The 20,423-nt window shown below is 51.8% G+C and overlaps 2 protein-coding genes across 6 annotated transcripts in view; one reads left to right on the forward strand and one right to left on the reverse strand.

The window, feature by feature from the left end:
* The first annotated feature begins 38 nt into the window (after positions 1 to 38).
* TTC19 (tetratricopeptide repeat domain 19) lies at positions 39 to 8,791 on the forward strand. The gene is made up of 10 exons (XM_063146452.1): positions 39 to 234; positions 937 to 1,049; positions 1,683 to 1,793; positions 2,612 to 2,650; positions 2,772 to 2,828; positions 3,339 to 3,400; positions 4,096 to 4,190; positions 4,956 to 5,110; positions 6,259 to 6,421; positions 7,303 to 8,791. The coding sequence occupies exons 1-10, from the start codon at positions 39 to 41 to the stop codon at positions 7,476 to 7,478; spliced, it is 1,167 nt and encodes a 388-aa protein (XP_063002522.1). The 3' UTR covers positions 7,479 to 8,791.
* A 2,037-nt stretch (positions 8,792 to 10,828) lies between these two features.
* The window catches only part of NCOR1 (nuclear receptor corepressor 1), a 94,078-nt gene continuing 84,483 nt past the window's right edge, over positions 10,829 to 20,423 (reverse strand). For 4 of the 5 annotated variants that reach the window (XM_063146442.1, XM_063146439.1, XM_063146441.1 and 1 more), the window contains 8 exons: positions 20,214 to 20,392; positions 17,910 to 18,127; positions 16,231 to 16,368; positions 15,478 to 15,620; positions 13,953 to 14,006; positions 12,485 to 12,706; positions 11,968 to 12,147; positions 10,829 to 11,314 (listed from right to left, as the gene is read on the reverse strand). In XM_063146442.1, coding sequence (XP_063002512.1) covers positions 11,127 to 11,314; positions 11,968 to 12,147; positions 12,485 to 12,706; positions 13,953 to 14,006; positions 15,478 to 15,620; positions 16,231 to 16,368; positions 17,910 to 18,127; positions 20,214 to 20,392 — 1,322 coding nt within the window. In that variant the 3' untranslated portion in view covers positions 10,829 to 11,126. The remainder of the gene's footprint in view (positions 11,315 to 11,967; positions 12,148 to 12,484; positions 12,707 to 13,952; positions 14,007 to 15,477; positions 15,621 to 16,230; positions 16,369 to 17,909; positions 18,128 to 20,213; positions 20,393 to 20,423) is intronic. The other variant, XM_063146440.1, reaches the window with a different exon arrangement.

The raw sequence follows: 20,423 nt of genomic DNA on the forward strand, positions 1-20,423 counted from the left end.
CGTCGTCAAGGTCACCCTCCTCTTCTTCTTAAAGGGCCATGTCGCTCCTGACGCGGCTGCTCTGGCGGCTGCCGCCTCGTAGGGGCCTCGTCTTGGCGGCGGCGGTGGCGGCAAAGCAAGGCCTGAGGCAGGCGAGGCCTCGGCCTAGCGGTGACGGAGCCCGGGCCAAGGGAAGGACCCGCCGAGTGGTAGTGGGCGGAGCCGGCGCCATAGCTGGCGGCCTGAGCCTATCAGGTGAATGGGGCGTGGTCCAGGGCGGGGCTAGCGGAGGGGCGGTCCTACTGGGGAATTGGGCGTGGTTTCGCGGCGTGGGCGGAGCTTAGCCAGCAGGGTTAGGGGTCATTTATTTATTCACAGCATTTTATTTATTTATTTATTTATTTATTACATTTTTATACCACCCAATAGCCGAAGCTCTCTGGGCGGTTCACAAAAATTAAAACCACAATAAAGCATTTCTCAAAGCAGGATACTTACTGGACTTACTCGCATAGATAAATAATAAAGCGTATAATCCCAGGTTTACAATCGGAAGGGTACAACACAAAAGGAAAGGCAACGCGGAGGGAGGAGGAAGAAACGAAAAGGAGGAACACTCAGGCACTGTCTCTTCGTTTCAAAGCTCTTCTTATACGTATTTTTTAATCTCAATGGCTTAGCACGAAAGGAAAAGGGGTGAGGATGGAGGAGGAAAAACGAAGAAACACTCAAGCATGGTTTAAAGTTTTTCAATCTCAGTGGCATGGCACACAAGGAAAAGGGTGGGGAGGGAGAAAGGAAAAAAGGGCAAGTTCTTACTTTCAAAGTTTTGAGAGGGGTTCTTTCTGACAGGAAAGAGAAAGAAAACAAGGTCCCTGCAGTTCTTCCTCCTCCGGCTGTGGCAACTCATTCCCTTGCCCCATCCTGAGCTGAGTTCCTCACTCTGTCTGTCTCCAGCCTTTTCCCTTTTCTCCCGAGACACTCAGGAAGAGAAAGAGAAAGATGCGAAGGAAGAGGAGAACGGTGCGACGGAAGAAGACGCCATCATTTTTTTGCTGAAGAAAGCCAAGGTGAGGCTCTGGAGCGGGCAGGAATTTAATCTTTGTGCTGGGACTGGGAAAGGACCCGTCGCTTTGTGGAGAGCACTGGAAGATTTGGTGACCTCCCGGCTTTTGTGCAATTTCCCCTGCGCATTCTGAAAGGCCGTAAAGCTTCTCGTAAGGGTGAGCGGCTGGCAGCGAGATCTCCAACCTAAACTATGAGGACACCAAGAGAGCCAGAAGTCCACCTCATCCAGCATGCTGTTCACACATCTTGGCTCCGCCCCTTTCCCCTTCAAGCCCGCCCCCACCGCTGGGATGCGGCCCCCTGAGAGCTATTCTGAAGTGGATTTCGGCCCTCCGGCTGAGAGAGGTTGGACAACGCCCCTGCTCTAATGGGGGATGCCAGGCATGGAACCTGCCCCCTCCTGCATGTAGAGCAGGGGCTTTGCTTTTGAGCTGTGGTCTCCACGAGATAGCAGCCTCCTCACTCCCCTCCGAGCCCACGGGCCTTGCTTTCTGTTGCAGTACACCGCCCCGTTCATGTGTGGGTAAACGGGTGCAATCGTGCCCCTTCAGCACGCAGCCGTCTCTTTGAAATGACCCCCAGAGTTACCAGCCTCTGCTGGGCCATTTAGTCTGTCCCCCCCCACTCCTCTCCAGCTCAACATCATGAAAGGAGAATTGGACGAAGCGGAGAGGATTCTGCACGAAGCCGCCAGACGCTCGCACCAGTCGGACAACAAGGCGGCCATAATCTACACGTACGACACGGTGAGTCCAGGAGCTCTTTAAAATCCTACGGCCAAGCAACGTCAAAGCGGTGTCTGTTCGGAGAGCGCACCACTCATGTTTGACCTCAGGGCCAGTCCTCTCCCTATTCCGACTGCCTGTTCCCACTGGGGCAGCTCCAGAGAGGCTATATATATAGTCTGCGAAAGCTTGTGTATGCTTAGACAGAAAAGAAGTCCTACAATCCTATGCATGTTTAGGCAGAAAAAGTCCTACAATCCTATGCATGTTTAGACAGAAAAAAGTTCTACAACTCCCAGTATGCCCCAGCCAGCATGTATGTGGGAGAGGATAATAATTTTCTCCCCAATTAATCAGGAGCATATTTCTAGTCAGTTATAAGTTTTTTTAAAAAAAATCAGTCATTCCAGGTCCAGTTCTGGAACAGCTGACCTATGCCAAGAAGAGTGGTCTCTCCATTTTCTCTGGCAGGACTCCATCCCCATTTCCCTGGACACTGCATGATATAATTATCTCTCTTTTCTTCGCTGCTTCACTGGCCCGGATTCCGCCCCCCCCCCTTTAATCTACCTGCAGGTGAGTGGAAATATAACCACTCACTTCCTTGGAAGGGAACAGCTTGGTACAAGTCCTGTCACAGCCAGACAAATGTAGGGCAGACTTCAATCTTGAGTGCAGAATGCAGCAGCCTAAAACCCTTGGCTTTTAAAAACAGACAGGTTTCTAGTCCTCATTGTTTTCCATACGGCCGAAAGCACCCACACTGCACCTGTGAAATCCTTGAAGCCGAGTGTGATGGAGAATTCCTCTGAGTAGAGCCTTCGTTTGGTATATTCCAGATGGCGAATCTGGCCTTCTTGAGAGGGCAGCTGGAGCACGTAAGTAAATGCCCAACTCCTGTTGCGTGCAAGATGGGCGCCGGGGAGCGTTCCCCTCCACGGGCCGCCTCCGAATGTGCCGGTTCTTCTGACAGCTGCCCTCGTCGCCCTCTCATTTCAGGCAGAAAAACTTTTCAAAGCCGCCATGAGCTACCTGCTGGCTGGAGACATGAAGCAAGTAAGGGATCTTTTTCTTTCTCTCTTTCTCCCACCTGGCAGGGATCTGGCCCAGTCCTATCACAGTTGCTCCGAATGTCCCAGATTTTTGAAGTGAGAAACGTTAAAGCCACGCTTGATGCGTTTGCGAAACAGGGAAGCATTTTGCGGTTGATAAAATGGAGGGAGCGTGGTGTGAGAAAGCTTACCTCTTGGGTTTAAATTTTTAAGAATGTTCTAGTTCTTACGGTTGCAGCAGATGGGGCTGTGAGCCCCCAGGCCTATTCCAGCCACGCCATCCTCTTCTAACTGCTGACCACACGTTCGCAGGCGCAGCCTGAAATGGGGCCCTTGCTCCGTCTTCTGGAAGGGGGCTTCTGTAGTGGCAACCGTAAGCACCGCGCTGGATCAGACCAACGGCCTCCCTGACCCGGCAGTCTGTTCGTACGGCGGCCAAGCAGCTGCATGGGGCAAACCCACCTAGCTGGCGCGCATCACCCCCGGCTCTCTCTTTCTCTCTCCCCCCCTCTAGGACGACAACGCCATCCTTGAGATGTCCCTGAAGCTGGCCAGTATCTACGCCGCCCAGAACCAGTTAGGTTCCACCACCCCTTTCCTTGAAGCGCCTTCCAGCGGGTGCGCCCCCCCCCCCCCCCGTGTCCGCCAGACATTTGTGGTGTCTGCTGACATCACAAATCTTTCAGGGGTGATTGATGCGTGAGGCCCGTGGAGACAGGCGCGTGAATCATAGAATAGCAGAGTTGGACGGGGCCTACAAGGCCATCGAGTCCAACCCCCTGCTCAATGCAGGAATCCACCCTACAGCATTTCTGACAGATGGTTGTCCAGCTGCCTCTTGAAGGCCACTAGTGTGGGAGAGCCCACCACCTCCCTAGGTCACTGGTTCCATTGTCGTACATTTTTGTGAACCGCCCAGAGAGCTCCGGCTATTGGGCGGTATAGAAATGTAATAAATAAATAAATAAATAGGGAGGTTGTGGTCTCTCCTACACTAGAGGCCTTCAAGAGGCAGCCGGACAACCATCTCTCAGGAATCCAAAAGACAGCCTGCAGAGGCCTGCTCTTCTCTCACTCGCAGGCCCCGTGCTCTTTCCCGTTGGGCCTTTCGAGGCACGCGCCCCCACCCCCAATCCGTACTTCAAACAACAGAAACGCTTCGGGTGGTTTCCTCCTCCTTTTGGGGAGGCGCGTGCTAAAAAAACAAGGCCCCGTTGCTCTCCCCATCTTTGGATTGTGATCGGATTCCCGTGTTCTTCCTTTCCGTGCAGGGACAAGCTGGCCTTGGCCGGCTATGAATTCTGCATCCTGACCCTGGAGGAGAAAATCGCCAAGCAGAAGGCCCTGCCAGCCGACGCGTTATCAGGTAGGGCAGTCAGGCAGCAAAGCCCTCGAAATCTTTGGTACTTGGGAGAAGGACAGGCAGCATGCTGCTCTCCGGGTGTGCTGCACTACAATCCCCATAATCCCCAGCCATTGGACAATGGGGTTTGTAGTTTGAAACATCTGGAGGGAGCCATTTTACCTACCTCTGCTCTGGTCCCAACAACCACCGCTAATCAAAATAGGATAAATTATGAAACCAGGTAGCAATTATTTATTTACTTGCTTCCTTTTTTTTATTCCACTTTTCCTCCAAGGAACACGGTGGTGCACATTAGACGGTAGATCCAAGATTTCCTGGTAGATCTCTAAGTGATCTGCAGTCAACTCGCAGTTATTTTTTTATTTATTAAAACCTTTGTATCCCTCCCTATATCACAAGGATTTCAGGGCAGGGTACAGATAAAATCATTTTGTTTAGACTGCTAAAATCAAGAAAGCATCGGGGCGAGGAGAGAAACAGGAATAGATTTGTCCCGATATTCCGAAAAAGAAATTCCTGGGCTGAGCACGTGCTCAGAGGCACCCTCGTTCTGCAATTCAACGTCCGCCTTCCTGAGCCGTTCTTTCACAACCAGCCCTGCTTGGGGTCCTAGCAAACGATAGAGAGTCGATCTCAAAAGCCGAGATCTACACAGGAAAAGCGCTCCTCGTTTCCTGCTCGAGAGCGAGCCCGTGAGGTAGGCGGGGCCAGAGCCCTCGTGCCTGGGCCCAAGCTCTGCTCTCGCTCTGTTCCTCTCGCTCCCAGAGGAAGAGAGGACGGACACCCGGCTCCTGCTTGGGATGAGCCTAGACTCCTACGCTCGCTACCTGCTGGTCCACAAGCGGGCGGCCGTGGCCCAGAGGATGTACGAGCGGGCGCTGCAGATCTCGGCGGAGGTTCAAGGGGAGGCGCACCCCCAGGTGAGGAGTGCGAGGAAGTGGTCGGCGTCAGGATTGCAGGCAGGGCGGGGGAGATCCATTTCCCCCTGCAAGCCAAGCTCAAATGCAGGGGGCGGAGGTAGAGCCTCTGCTGCACATGTCATGGAATCGTAGAGTTGGAAGGGGCCTCATAAGGCCATCGAGCCCAACCCCCTGCTCAAGGCAGGAATCCATGTTAAACCAACCAGGATGTTCGGGGGTCTGGAAACAAAGCTCTATGAAGAGAGACTGAAAGAACTGGGCATGTTTAGCTTGGAGAAGAGAAGATTGAGGGCAGACATGATAGCCCTCTTCAAATACTTAAAAGGTTGGGCCCAGAGGAGGGCCGGGAGCTCTTCTCGATCCTCCCAGAGTGCAGGACACGGAATAACAGGCTCAAGTTACAGGAAGCCAGATTCCAGCTGGACATCAGGAAAAACATCCTGACTGTTAGAGCAGTACAACGATGGAATCAGTTGCCTGGTGAGGTTGTGGGCTCTCCCACACTAGAGGCCTTCAAGAGGCAGCTGGACAGCCATCTGTCAGGGATGCTTTAGCGTGGATTCCTGCATTGAGCAGGGGGTTGGACTCGATGGCCTTATAGGCCCCTTCCAACTCTGCTATTCTATGATTCTATGATTCTATGATCCCTGTCCAGCTGCCTCTTGAAGGCCTCTCGTGTAGGAGAGCCCACCACCTCCCTAGGTCATTGGTCCCATCGTCGTACCGCTCTAACTGTCAGGACGTTTTTCCTGCTGTCCAGCTGGTACTGAGTTTAATAGATCCCAAAAAAAGGATCAGGTAGCTCAGAGGCAAGGTGCGTTGCAGGTGTTTTGGACTGCAACGCCCATAATCCTTGATCCGTGGCCGTACTGGCTGGGTTGATGGGTGTTGCAATCCCATCATCCCCAATTAGGAGGGAAAGAACTTGAGGTTTAACGAAATTTGAAGGCGAAATGCGGGAGAGTCGCCCCTCCAGCCATCGGGAGGTAGGTAGAAATGGGACCCGTGAATCCCGACGTGCAAGGAAGAGCCACAGTTGAAGCGGGTCCCAGCCCAGGCGCCGCTCTCAGGGGGAAGGAGAGGCCGCTTTCGACAGATGATGCTCCGTCTTGCTTCGACTCTTTTTCCCTCCCATCTCTTTGGCCCAGACTGTGGTGCTGATGAACGACTTGGCGACGGCTCTGGACGCTCAGGGGCGCTACGAGGAGGCCCACGTGCGGGCCACGAGAGCGTGGGAGCTGGCCCGGCAGACGGAGCACCCGGAGCGCTACGTCGTGTTGAACAACCTCGCCGGGATCCTGATGCATAAAGGTCAGCAAACAGGCTGCGAGGCGTGTATTAACGGGCATTTTGTGGGGTAAAGCCGGGGCGCTGGGCCTTTCAGCCGGAGTCCCGAATTCCGTCCAAATTAAGTTCAGAGAAGCACTCGGGGGCCAAAATACCTCCCAAAATACCAGCCTGGTTTGGCTGAAATCTCTTCTAACCTTTTAGAACGGGGAAACCGGCAAAATGATGGGCAGACAGGGAGGAAAGACAAGTCCCGTCTCGGATGTTGTGGCACATCCGGACGGTACAGAGTTGGGGAAGGCAGCTGTCCAGGCCCTCGGCTGCTGTTACCACATGGGTAAAACCAATTCAATCCACCGGCTGTGAGTAGCGTTGCTGTCTTTGCACTGGCGCTCGCCGGCTGTACGGAATAGATTCGAATCCAAGACCTTAACGGTTGCCCCCTGGACCGCTCCTCTGTCCAGGCGCCCATGGAGTGTGAATGACAGAGGAAATCCACCCTCTCCACCTCCCAGAATTGATTCCTCTCTGCTGTTTCAACCAAGGCTGATCAGTATATCTGTACTAACTATTCCATAACTAAAGGCAAAATCCTATGCAGGTTTAGACGGAGAAGCCCTACAATTCCCAGCACTCCCCAGCTAGGCTGGCTGGGGAATGCTGGGAGTTGTAGGACTTTCCCCCCATCTCAACACGCACGGGATCGCACCTTAAGCCTTCTCTCCACCGTCTTCTTCCTAAAATGTAACCATCTTGGGGCAGAGACTGTCCTGGTTCTTGGTAAGGCACGACGTCCATAAACAGCAGTATATAACGAGAGAATATCTTCATCGCAGGACAGCCTGGTGGGCATTAACACGTCCCCCCCCTCTCTCTGCATTTCTCTTCTCCCTCCACAAATACAGGCGATTACGCCCAGGCCAGAGCAGCGTACAACGAAGCCCTGAAGCAGGCGGAGGAGGCCGGCGACGGCGCTTCTGTCCGACACATTCAGAAAGAGCTGGCCGAACTTGCCAAGAGGAGAAAGCAGGCCAAATCCGCAGACGATTTGCCGAAGGGAGGGGAACCTGCTGGCAAGTGAGGGTTCCCGTGTATAGTGGCCGAAATTATTCCGCGAAGGGTTTGGAACTGTGCTCTTTTTGTGCCGCAGTAAAGACGGGTGACTGTTTGGCCGTGGCGCACGGCACTCCGGTGTGCAGCGGGAGCGCACCAAGGTTCTCAAACGGCCTTTGTACTAAAAAAAAGGCCACGCCTGTAGCAAGGAGTTACGGTTCAGATCCCGGCACCCAATAAAGCGCAAGACATCCGCAGCGAAGGGACGACCGCTGTTTTTTTCTCCGGCCGTCTCTCCCCAGATTATTTCGATGCCCAGGCTTGGAGCTTCCTTTGCAAAGGGGGGAACTGGCCACCATGCTCTGCTGATTTTTGGGCTGAGGACGGGGCGAGAAAATTGGGAGGAAAAATGGAGACTTTGTGCTTACCTGCGAATTCTCCCATTATTTGTTTGCCATGTAGTGGGGCCGAAAAAGTGGCTGTAACCAGTTGAAACCTGGGAAAGGGACTCTGTCTAGCTCTGTGGTAAAGCATGTGTTTTGCATGTGGAATTCTGCACGTCAAGTCTCCCTGATACCCCCAGGTAGGGCTCGGGGGTGGGTGGGAAACCTGCCTGAATCCCGGACAGCCAATCCCGCCACCAGCTTGGCAAAGAGCAGCCTTTCCCAACCTGCTGCTGTCCGGTTTCGCTGGCCTACAACTGCCGGCGGCCCTCAGCCGGGTGCTTTTCCCCTCTGCCCCAAGGCGCTTGCATTCTAGAACACCTGGAGACTCCCCATTTGGGAAGGGCTGGTGGAGATAAAGCAGCTTCAGGCGTTCTCCTGGGAGGTACGGCAACGGGGAGAAAGGAGGACTTACCACGGCTTGCTCTCGATAAAACTGCGGTGGAGAGAGCAGTTGGAGTGTTTATGCTCATGCCCGCTCACTGCTTTCACGGCTCTTGCTCCCCCTCCCCTTCCATTTTCCGCCGGTCGGAAACAAAGACAGGGCAAAAGGCATCATGGGAGTACTGATCAATCCCCTTTTCTTTTATTTGATTGGTCTGAATTGCAGAAGTCACCATCTTACTCAAGACATGGGTGTGAACGAAAGAGGAAGGGTTTCATGACACATGGGTATCGAGGTGCTCCCCCACGCCACCCCAAAATTAAGAGCTTTCCCCCCTTTGTTTTGCGCAGAATTGTTGAACCGAACAAGATGGGGTGTGTGTGTGGGGGGGGAACAGTGATCAAAAATCAAATTATATAACCTCAAACCTCATAAAGTTATTGTGGCTACAATGATTGATACCTTTCCTGCGTGAGAACACGCCGTAATAAAAGTTTGCTGAACCTCTTGAAATCTCTCACAAATTTCCACTTTGGCTCTGGACGCTGTTGATAATGAGCTTTAAAAAATAATAATTGAGATCTCCCTGCCCCCCCTCCCCCCGCAACCTCAATTTCACAATTAAAAACAAAACGGCACCCAGCGACACCAGACAGGCAAAAACAAGACAAGATTTGCAAACGGAAGCAGCGAGTGAATTTTGGTTTCTTGTGCAGACGATGCTGCGAACACGGATGAGGGTTCCTACGGTGGTGCGTCATACGTGCTGGATTCAGATTAATAAGGAGAGTCCGGCTAAAAGAAGGGGCGGGAAGGTGAAACTGCCCAGAACCCTCAGGTATACGCAAGGCAGCGTTAAAAACAAGCATGAATGTAGACAGAAAAGTGTTTTCTCGCTCGCTCGTTTTAGTTAGGGACAGGATTTTACTCAAGGCAACAGCAAGCCAACATGACTCCCCAGCCATCTCACTGGCACAGTTGCTAAAGAAAGAGTCCTCTAAACAACTTTGCACCATCTAAGATGTGAAATGAAGGCAGCCTTGCGTCTGGAAAAGGGTTGAGACATGGGGAGCGTATGTCTGCTCCAAGCTTTACGTTAGCGGCCAAGTAGCGCCGCACACATCTGCCGCCACCGCTAGCGTACGGAAATTACGGATACTCAAGGTGTGTGTGTGTATGTGTGGCTTTGATCCTTTTCTAACATTTCCACTCGTCTCTAAAGCAAATCCCAGGCGCTCATTTCTCCGTTCGGACAAACATGCACAGCACAAAAAGGCTTCTCTGGTCTTGACTGTGTGGGTTTTTCCTTCACTCGTAAGTGCGACCTTTTCCATTTAGATTCATCCGTAAGTGCAATTTCCCTGTTAAGTTCCCGAAGGCCAAACCAGTCCCAAGACGTCGGCAAAATCCAGTGCTTTAAGGCAGCTCCTTAGTCTGTCATTAAGTACTTTTAAAATCTAAAACCGTAAGGTCAAGCGTCCTACCGGAATCCAAACTATACGGTAGGTGGAAAAACAAAAAATACAAAAACGAAAGAAGTGTTTTGTTACGTGCAACTTCACGCGGCTTCATTTCGCTTCGTTATAGCAAGAGCAACGGAAGGGAGAGAACTGAAAGACAAGCTTGAAAACTGCAAAGCAGGAAACAAGCCCAGCAGGACCACAGCTTATTCTTCTACTCGTCGGAGGAAATGTAAGAACAGATCCTGGCGCCTTTTGGTTCTGGGAAACCATTTGCGGCAGATCGCTGCCAAAGAGCAGAAGGTAGTGTTCAAGACAGCAGCTGGAGCGAGAGATTATCAGGGGTGAACATTTCTTGGTAGAAAAGCCAATAACATTCGATTCAGTCAAGCAAGAAAGGCTCGCTGTGTGTGTGCTCGTGCATTCTGGGGGCTGTTGTGGTGTCTGTCTGTGTGTGTGTGTGAGAGAGAGAGAGACTTCACCAATATCTACCCATGCAATATTATTTTCACAGTGTTGCTGAGCAAAACCAACTTGTACGGGGGGGTAAAATTTACAGCATGGTGGAATCGTGAAAAAGTTTCTCGTTGACTCGGCAGACCAGAGGCGCTTTTTTTAAAAATGTACAGAATTCATTAAAGGGTCGAGCTTTCAAAAAATAAAAACGCTTTCCACAAGGTCTTTCGACAACCACAGAATTATTATTTTTTTAAAAAGGAAACAAACGCATCTAGAATGAGGTGAAAGGCCGTGAGAAGTTGCACGGTTTCGACCAGGCAAGGATGCTATGTGCAGAGTGACTGGGAGCACAACCCAGCCGGAACACGCCTTGCGCACGCGCCCATTCGATTCAGTGGGCGCATGAGCGAGGGACGTTCTGGCTGGGTGGTGCTGTGAAGATAATGAATGTTCTACATCGAGAAAATGCTTTAAAAAAAAATTATAAAATGACCCCAAGACGTTTATGCAATGATTTGAATGTAAGTACACCAGATAGCAAAGGTTTTTTTGGGGGGGGGGGCGGGAAGGGGGGGAACACTGCAGAAAAAGTTACTCTATTTACATAAGAATGTTCCTTTTTTGGGAGGGGGGAGACGTAATGCGATGCTTCTCTTTACAAATAAAGATGCCATTCCTCTCTTGCTTAAAAAAAACAAACTCTTTACATATTTATCTTCGGGGCGCACGTCCTTGCCGCCCGCGTCGGAAAGAGCCTTTTGACTGGATTTGCTCCAAACCCACCCACCCCTGGCAAAAAAAAAATATTCATTCTTCATCTCAAGGGCCCCTTCTCTCTTCAAGTCTTGGGGGGTGTTTAAAAGGAGCGAACCGCCGGCCGGAAATCACAGCAGACTTCCAACCCCCCCAACACACACCCCGATTTGGGTTCAGTCATCACTGTCCGAAAGAGTCTCGTATTGCGCGGAGAGGAGTGGGGCCGGTTCGCGCTCCCATATCCGGCTGGGCTGGTGAGCTGCGGCCTGGCTGGCGGACGGCGGGGCGCAGGCCATTGAGGCGGGAGGGGTGCTGCTCAGCATACGCATGGTCAAAGGGTTGTACGGGAACTGCGTGGAGCCTGGTGGGACAGAAACAAACAACGTTCAGGCCGTCCAACCCCTCGTGCAGTTCGGGACTGGGAAAATGTCACCTTGACGGGAAGACCTCTTTTCACACAACTGCTGATGGGTTTACTGTGGCTTTACGGGGCAATGTTTAAACTCCAAAAGCTTGATAATTATGCTTTGATCTGTATTTTATGGTTCTGAGTGTGGAACAGCCCGGAGAGCCTCGGCTCTTGGGTAGCGTCAAAACATCTTAAATGAATAAAATAACAAGACGGGGGCTGAATCTGGATGCAGATAGAGTGGGAGCCAGCCATAAAACTGGGTGCTGATTTGGATGGTTTTAAAAGCGGTTTAGATCATAGAATCATAGAATAGCAGAGTTGGAAGGGGCCTGCAAGGCCATCGAGTCCAACCCCCTGCTCAGTGCAGGAATGCCCCTCGAGTCCCACAATGGAAGAAAGGGAGGGGCATAAAGAAACCAAGAACGAGGCCACAACCGTCAAATTTCGTTAAACCTCAATAAACGGCCCTCGTTTTGCACAAGCCGCTTCGCTCATCTTGGCAATCCAAAGACTCGGACTGGTGACTGGGACCAGGCCCGGGACGCTAGCTGTTTAGACCCGCTCTCCCCTGCCCCGCCCCCCGCTCTCCTGGTTGCACTCGCCTGTCGAGGACGGCCGCTCTTCCCACCACACCGGCGTCTGCCTGTGGTAGTCTCCTTCCGAATGCACCGACGAGACCGACGAGGGGCGCTCCGTCCCCAAATAACCTTGCCCAGGGATGGGAGACTTGGACTTCCGGCTGCTGGATTTCCCCATCAGCTTCTGCTTGCCGATGCCCCCACCTGGAGAGGGAAGGAGGAGTTAAGGCCGCCCCAGGCGCACGCGCGCGCGAGAGAGATGCGTCTTGGCCTGGAAATGGTCTCCTGTGCTGTCAACCGATACACCCTCTTCCCCCTCCTAGGGAATCCCTCAAGCACTTTTGCAACTGTTTTCAGATATTTGCCGGTTTAAAAAACAAACGTGGAGATATGTCAACGAATACACATTCATGTAACGCTTTAAATCATAGAGCGAGAGGTAGACAGCTCAGTACTGGTGAGCAGGCATGGGCAACTTCTGGCCCGCTGGATATTTGGACAACTCCCAAGCCAGACCCAAACGCGCCGCAAAGTTCCTTACCCGGATTGGGCGACGGGTTCGCCTCTTCCCTCCGGGTTTCGCTGTTCGTCGGCAGTGCAGAATTGGGGCCGCCAGGCACCAGCCCCATGGGCTGGCCCATGACCAGGCCGTGGTCCTCCCCTTTGTCGTCAAAGTTACCCATCAGCGCTTTGCGGATGATGTCTTCTAGACCCAGGTTGCTGGCAGGGTCTGCGAAAGAATGACCCCTCGCACTGACCGGACCTGGGAAGGAAGGAGGCACGCGGGGGCAGAAGGGGGAGGGCCAGGGTAGCCGGGCAGGAAAAGGGAGAGAGAGCCAACAGGTGAGCCCAGTTCAGCCCACAAACTCTAAAGCAGCAGGAAGAAGGCATCGTCGGGCCTGCAAGAAGCCGTGCATTACAGCGAGGTGGACTGTACCAGGGACGGAGCGAGGCTCGTAATGTGCACAGTGCGAGCACAATGTGTGTGTATCAAAACAAAACAAAACAAAAAACCGGGGACGGAGGAGGTGAAGCACGGCGCTGCGTGCCCATCGGATGAACAGGAGGAGGCGTGACATCCTCCAAGCCGAGGCCCGCGGCTTTCAAGCCTTTGTGGAGGCCTTTCCGTGTGGTTAGGACCTCTTATCAGAAGCGGGTTCTCAGAGCAGCCGCGATGCGTGTGCTTCCTGACTCCTGAGGGCCCACTGAGCCACACGGGAGCCAGGAACCACGTTCAAAGGCAACGAGTCGGCGGTGGGGCGCCGTTTCACGTCCCACCCGCAGGAGAGACCAAGAATGCGCTCGCTCTCGCTGCAGCGGCATCTCGCACGGACGGTGGCGGAAAACGGCTGCCTGTTGTTCCGCCCAGGCTTTGGTTATTAAAAACGGCATTTGCTTTGTTTTTTGTAAAAAGGAAAAAAGGAGAAAAAAGGATGTTCTAGTTTTGTTTATTTCATCTTTACATTGTTGAGATTGTATCGGATTTCAACCGTGCAGCCGCTGCAAACTCTTCCCGTAGCTCCGAATGTGGACAGGTTCCTGGGGAACCAAGAACCCCGTCGGGCTTTCGGATTTCTGGGCTCATCGGAGACAAGTAGCAGCTGAGTTTCCTGCTAATCACCCCCAGGCCTTATATGCCGGTAAAAGTTCAAAACATGCAGGGGACGATGTCACAATCTCATGGGCAAAGAGCTTAATTTCCTGTCCGGTCATTGTTTCCAGTTTGGGGTGGGTGGGTGAGTTTGAATTGCTAGTTGCATCTATTCAGCTTCTAGTCTCATCATGTGGGCATCATTTCACTTTTGGGTGCCAACAACACCCGCCACACAGTGCATTTTGGACCATATGTTTCCTCAAACTATCGCTGAACGCTTGTCTTTAAACTCTCCCGTTTTATCACCCCTCCTCAGAAGAGTGTATTATTTTTCGCAACAGGAGCGCAAATCTCTCAATAAGGAAATGGTCCAAAGCTTTACCCTGAAACCCTTGAGAGTTTCAGGGACACTTACCTGAAGTAGTGACCGCTGGCAAGTTAAAGATTTCTGTCCCTGGCTGAGCAGCAGCTGTGATCAAAGAGAGAGAAAATAAACGGACACCCGTTCCAATTAATCCTAAGGAATCAACCCCGAAAAGCAGTCGCATTTAAAGAAGCACAGTCGCTCGAACGAAATTTTCTCATTCCTAAATGATTCAGATACTGAAGGAATGAAAACTCCACAGGACGCTTGGTCCATTTGCACGGGCGCGTGTCTCTGCATGTTCAATAACTACACTGTGAATTGTGCTCTTTATCTGGGGTCCAATCGGTATTTCTACTTAGGGAAACAGATTAATCTCTCAATTAAGCTCCTAGTCCACATGATTTATAAAGAAATGCTCTGCAGATAGCTCACACAGTCCATGCCTCATCCCGTTCTCTCTCCCAGTTAGCAACGCCCTTCCCCAATTCTTTGAGTTTTAGAACATTGAACAGGTGCTAAGCTCCGTCCGCCTCCATTACATTTGTACATGGCAGCCTCTTTACAAGCCATCCCATGTCTTGACTGTCCTGGACTTCTCCCCTTTTACAAAGATTTCCAGAAATAGCTGAGGCACATGGGCCCCTTTTTTAAAAAAAATAAAGATTGGAGGCACATCCCACATTTATACTTTCAGAGTGTGGGAAGGCGAAAAAGTACCCTGACCTCACAAGAACCTACTGCTGGGTTGCTGCAGAATCTGAGTGGAGGAAGACAAACCCCAGAGCAAAGGCTTGGAGTGGGACAAGACAGATGGCGCCCCCTGAAGGCAGGAAAGACGGGCGCATCTTTGCACAGGAAGCAATGGAAGGATCCGGATCGCACCCAGAGCAGAGATGCAGCCAAATGAACCTCCTCCCGCAAAGAGCCCAACCCAGAGCCAGTAGATCCGGGGTTACTTAAGTAAGGGAGCAATCCTATGGCCCCTGGACGGCTTCTGAGGGGCCCGAGGATATTTCGGATTCTCAGCCCCGAGGTTGGTCTGACTTCAGAGCTGGGAACTGGAGCTCTGAGCCCTCTCCCTCTTGCAGACAGCACAGAAAAAACTGGGTGCTCCCTGGGGTTAGGGCCTTTTTCCAGCCTCCTTCTTTCCTTGCCTGAAACACTTTCGCTAAACGGGCAAAAAGCCCATCTAACGAATATGCAGGGCAGGAATACAGGGAGGCAAAGACTTCTTCCAGAGCTCCTCCCACCCTGGAAGGGATGCCTGCCAGCCTCCAGGTTCAGCAGCTTACATCCACAGTTCTTTTGCATTGTAACCTAAAGGTCTTCCTGCCAGTAACTGAGCCTTAGGAGAGGCTTTTCAACTTTCAGATTGAGGGGGAAAACTGCACAAAATGCAGGACTCCACCCAACCATCGGCGGGTGGGACCAGGGGAAGGGGCAGGGTCACTTGGTCCAGCAACCGTAAATCAATAGCCCCCTTTGCAGCACACCCAAGAGTGGGGAGTTACTTCAGAAAAGCACAAAGGAGGGGGGGGATACATAAAGTAACAGAAGGCAAAAACCCTCTTACCCATGTCTGAGTCGCCTCCACCACAGGAGTTCAACTTACGAAATATCTCCTGCTTCTTGGACTTCACCATGGGCGAGGTGTTCTCAAGCTTGGTGAAGAAGGAAGGCAGGTAGCTCATGCTCCCCGGAGAACGGGAGTCCGTCCTGCCAAAATCCAAGAAGGCACCCGGGGAAGAAGAAGAAGAGACACAAACGAGAAAGAGAGAAAGAGAGAGTGAGGCGGTGGGAGGAGGGAGGTGCGGACGGACGACTCACCAGCCCTCCTTTGCCTTGATGTCAAGGAATGGGCACAGATTTAAACTTTTAAAAACAGGGATGAAACCGCCTTTCCGGCAAAGATGGGCGAAGCGATCTCTGAACCATTTAAACACTTTTAGTGTCCTCGTTATCAGCAACCCTGACGAGGCCTGGTTCAGCTTTAGCAAGCAAACGAGAGAAAATCAACAGGCCACCCCAAACGTAGGAGAAGGGAAATGAAGACTTTTCGAACAGAAAGCTCTTCACAGATCTTGGCAAACAGAAAGCGAAGCGTGCGGCCAGCCCGCTCCAGGCTGCTCCTGTCCCCTAAAGCTACCTCTGGCTGAAGAGTATGCCTCTGGATATCCTGAGCTCACCACGGACCGATCCCTAGAACTTTCTGGGTTGTCTAGCAGTACCTTGGACTCCGCGTGTCCCATCTCTACATCACCTGGGACGGCTTTACTTTCGAACCCCTCTCCCAGGTGAATGAAAACACACACACGTAACGGTGTACCTCTGCTCCGAAGGCTCAGATCTTTGGGAGAGTAACAAGAGGCTGTCTTGCTTCTCGTGCGTGGCCATGGCCTGGGGCGGAGAGATCGGCTCGTACGACTCGGAGGAGACGTGGCTTCTCTCGGGGGACTTCCCAAGCCTGGAGGGGGCAGCACGAGAGCGCGTTAAAAAGGCTGGCGGGCTTCGGGCAAAGCAGGCCAAATTCAATCACACGGACACGCTCCCCCACCCGCCGGGGGTTCTTAAGCTGCAGAGATCTGGTGAAAAGGTGGTTGGGAGGGAAAATCATGGAATTTCCTTCCTTGGAGAGATTCAAGCAACACCTGGATTGCCTTCTGGCCGCCAGTCCATTTCCGGACCCAATTCAAAGTGCTGATATTAACAGTCAAAGCCCTAAACGGTTTGGGGCCAGGTTATCTGAAGGGCCGCCTCCTCCCATGTGGACCTGCCCGGACCATAAGATCATCTTCCAAGGTCCTCCTCTGGGAGCCCCTGCCAAAGGAAGTGAGGCGGGTGGCTACCAAGAAGAGGGCCTTTTCTGCTGTGGCCCCCTGGCTGTGGAATGAGCTGCCTAAAGAGGATCACTTGGCACCTACATTTGTGCTCTTTCCGGCGCTAAATGAAGACCTTTTTATTTCCCAAGCATTTTTGTCTTTTAGTTCTGTTGTTCTGAATCTGTTATTGCGTTTTAAGTGTCTGCATTGCTGCTAAGCTTTATTCTGGGTTGTGCTTTTACACTGTCGTTTTTAATGTTTTAATGTTTCATATTGCATTTTACTATGTAATTTGTGGTTTTAACGGTTGTGAACCACCCAAAGAGCTTTGGTTATTGGGCGGTATAGAAAAGTAATAAATAAATGCATCTTAAGAATCATAGAATCGTAGAGTTGGAAGGAGCCTACAAGGCCATCAAGTCCAACCCCCTGCCCAATGCAGGAATCCACCCTAAAGTATCCCTGACAGATGGTTGTCCAGCTGCCTCTTGAAGGCCTCTAGTGTGGGAGAGCCCACAACCACCCTTGGTCGTTGGTTCCATGGTCTTACTGCTCTAACAGTCAGGAAGTTTTTCCTGATGTCCAGTTGGAAGAGCCCTACTGGATCAGACCAGCATTCTGTGTTCAAACCCCGCCCCCTGCCCATGTTCCCCAGCAACTGGTATCCATGGATTTCTCAAATCCCCTTTGAAAGCCAACGGGCACGCTGGCTGGGGCGGAGTAGCAAATGACAAAGTAACAGCAGGAAGCACCCGGCCCAACACTCCATTCCGGATCTTAGTCAAGCCGAAGAGACACTCGGCCGAGTGTCGCCTCTGGCAGGGGAGAGAGTGAAAACGGTACCTGTTCAAGAAGACTGAACAGGTGAGGGGAAGTTGAGGATTCAGGGCGGGACTGAAATGGATTTTTTGTTGCAGCACACTAGTGACTTTGCTAGCGCCAGAGACTTTCAGCACACGTTAAAAGTTTCGGGGCAATCCACCTTGAAGCCACAGGAAAGGCAGGGTACGAATGGTTTTAAATACATAGGCTAGAAACAGATTGGTGGTTCTTAGTAGTCGAACGGCGAAAGCCAAGAGGGGTGGGGCGGGTCAGAGAACAAACTCCGTCCCCAACCGGCAGCGTGTTCCGACAAACCCGAAATCGCGAGCCCAGCAAAAGCACACAGCCTCACTCCGGACGTTACCTTCCCCTGCTTTTCTCGGAGAGGTTTTCGGGAGACACGCGGGACCCCGGGCGCTGGTGGGGGGCGGACTGCACGTCGGGGCTGTAGCGACTGGAAGGCTTCACCCGGTTTGTCGCCGCGATGGAAGTCGGAGCTGAGTTCTGGAATGTGCTGGCGGGGGTCTGGAGGGAGGCCTGCGAAGACGCTTGATTGCGGGCAAAATCCTGAGTGATGATTTGCTGGGGGGGGGGAAGGAGAGGGGAGGGAAAATAGAAAAAACGAAATATACTAAGTCAAGCTGGAATTGTCTACTTGAGGGGTGCAGCAACTGACCCTATCCAAATCCGACCCACCTGAGGTCTTGATCTTTCCCCAGGTGGGTCTACCTGGTTCCCCAGGTGGCCACACACCCCTCCTCCGGTATTACGCCCCTCACTCCAACTTCTGTGCCTCCTATTCTAAAAAGTTCAAAGGTCTCCTCCTGTGCAGGAAGAGCTTTGATCTAAAATACGCTGGCCGTTCTTAGAATTTTTGGCCCCGCCCTCTTTTGGGGACGTGCGAATGAACAAATCACCCGAATCCCTGGAATTCTCTGAATCCCATCTCAAAACCCATCCTGACTTGAGACTGTATCAGTTTGTGACCTTCGTGGGAGGTTTTTCTTTTCGTGTGAAAAACCCGTGCGTAGGTTTGTATGTGTGTTCTCCCAAAACTCTGCGTCAACTGTGCAGATCTTGGAACTGTACGTCTTCTTCTCCCACAGTTTAAGGTGTATTTATATGCTTTTCCCCCCAAAAGGGAGCATTTTTCCATGCACATTTTTCAAGCTGTTGAACACATATATTTTTTAGGCCCGCATATCACATTGGAAGCTCGGAAAGGTACGGACATTGACCCTGGATTGCGTTCGAATGTGTGTTCAGTCACAAAGGTACGAACTGGGTAAATCTGGATTGAAAAGTTCCTTTCAGTTTGATTTTGAACACCCCTGCTTTCAGCCTTGCCAACGAATGGAACGCAGCTCCCAAGCGTTTCTCTGAAACCTCTGAAGAAAGGTTCCTCACCCTCCTCTAAACAGTTATTGATTTGTTACCGTCCTCCACTGTTTTGACGCTTCCGGGGGAATTTTGTTTGCTTTTGGCTGGACGTCGTATGACTTGGCTTCATTTTCTTCTTCGGGATTATTTTATCATGGAAAGTGAGTGATGCATTCCCGTAAACAAATATGTGGACTGAGGTGTCATCAATATGCAGATGATACCCAGCTCTACATTTCCTTTTCATCAAACCCAGGTGAGGCAGTGGCTGTTCTGAATCAGTGCCAGGGCAAGGTAATGGACTGGATGAGGGCTAATAAACTGAGACTCAATCCAGACAAGACGGAGGTACTGTTAGCGGGTGGTTCATCTGTCCAGCGAGGTGATGTTTGCCCTGTCCTGGACGGGGTTGCACTCTCCCTAAAGGATTGGGTCCGTAGTTTGGGGTGCTCTTGGATCCAGAACTGTCACTTGAGGCACAGGTGAACTCAGTGGCAAAGAGCACCTTTTATCAGCTTAGGTTGATATATCAACTACGCCCTTATCTGGACAGTGATAGCCTAGCTACAGTTATCCATGCTCTGATAACCTCTCGCTTGGATTACTGCAATGCGTTACACATGGGGCTGCCTTTGAAAACGGTCCAGAAGTTTCAGCTGGGCAGCCCGTTTACTAACAGGGACTGGCCGATGAGATCACATTACGCCAGTTCTTTCCCAGCTTCATTGGCTGCCAGTTCGGGTCCGGGCCTGATTCAAAGTGCTGGTATTAACATTTAAAGCCCTAAACGGCTTGGGGCCAGGTTATCTGAAGGAACGCCTCCTCCCACATGTACCTGCCTGGACCCTAAGGTCATCCTCAGGGGTCCTTCTCTGTGAGCCCCTGCCAAAGGAAGTGAGGCAGGTGGCTACCAGGAGCAGGGCCTTCTCTGCTGTGGCACCCCGGCTGTGGAATGAGCTCCCTAAGGAGGTTCGCTTGGCACCTACATTATATGCTTTTAGAAGCCAGGCGAAGACCTTTTTATTCTCTCAGCATTTTAAGAGTCTATAAATTAATTCGAACTTGCTGTTTTAAATTTGTAATTTTGCATTGCTGCTGTTTTTATCTGGTTGAGCTTTTATATTGTATTTTATATTAGGGTTTTATACTTTGAATGGTTTTAATTTTTGTGAACCGCCCAGAGAGCTCCGGCTATTGGGCGGTATAGAAATGTAATAAATAATTAAATAAATAATTAAATAAATAACATCAAGCCCCTCGCGGGAGCGGCCCGAGCATGCAAACCTACACAGATGTGGTCGGCGAGGGTAATCAGGCGGTGAGTTCGGGGCACGGGACCCATCCCTTCCCCCTGCGAGGGAGGCGGCGGGGGTGGGGGCTGCTGTTGCTGTGGCTGTTGGGGTGAAGGGGAGTCTTGCTGGGGCCTGTAAGGGTGGATCGGGCCCTCGTACTGACGGCTGCAGTCTCCTAGAGAGAGGAGGGGGGAAAAGGTTACTGA

Source organism: Elgaria multicarinata, chromosome 22, assembly GCF_023053635.1.
Source record: "Elgaria multicarinata webbii isolate HBS135686 ecotype San Diego chromosome 22, rElgMul1.1.pri, whole genome shotgun sequence".
NCBI lineage: Eukaryota > Metazoa > Chordata > Lepidosauria > Squamata > Anguidae > Elgaria > Elgaria multicarinata.

What these genes read in the sequence shown, in the direction of transcription:
- TTC19 (XM_063146452.1), top strand. Translation starts at nt 39, where the DNA reads ATGTCGCTCCTGACGCGGCTGCTCTGGCGGCTGCCGCCTCGTAGGGGC. An exon ending in TGGCTGGAGACATGAAGCAA is followed by an intron (nt 2,829 to 3,338) that starts GTAAGGGATCTT and finishes CCCCCCCTCTAG; the next exon opens with GACGACAACGCCATCCTTGA. An exon ending in ATCTACGCCGCCCAGAACCA is followed by an intron (nt 3,401 to 4,095) that starts GTTAGGTTCCAC and finishes CTTTCCGTGCAG; the next exon opens with GGACAAGCTGGCCTTGGCCG.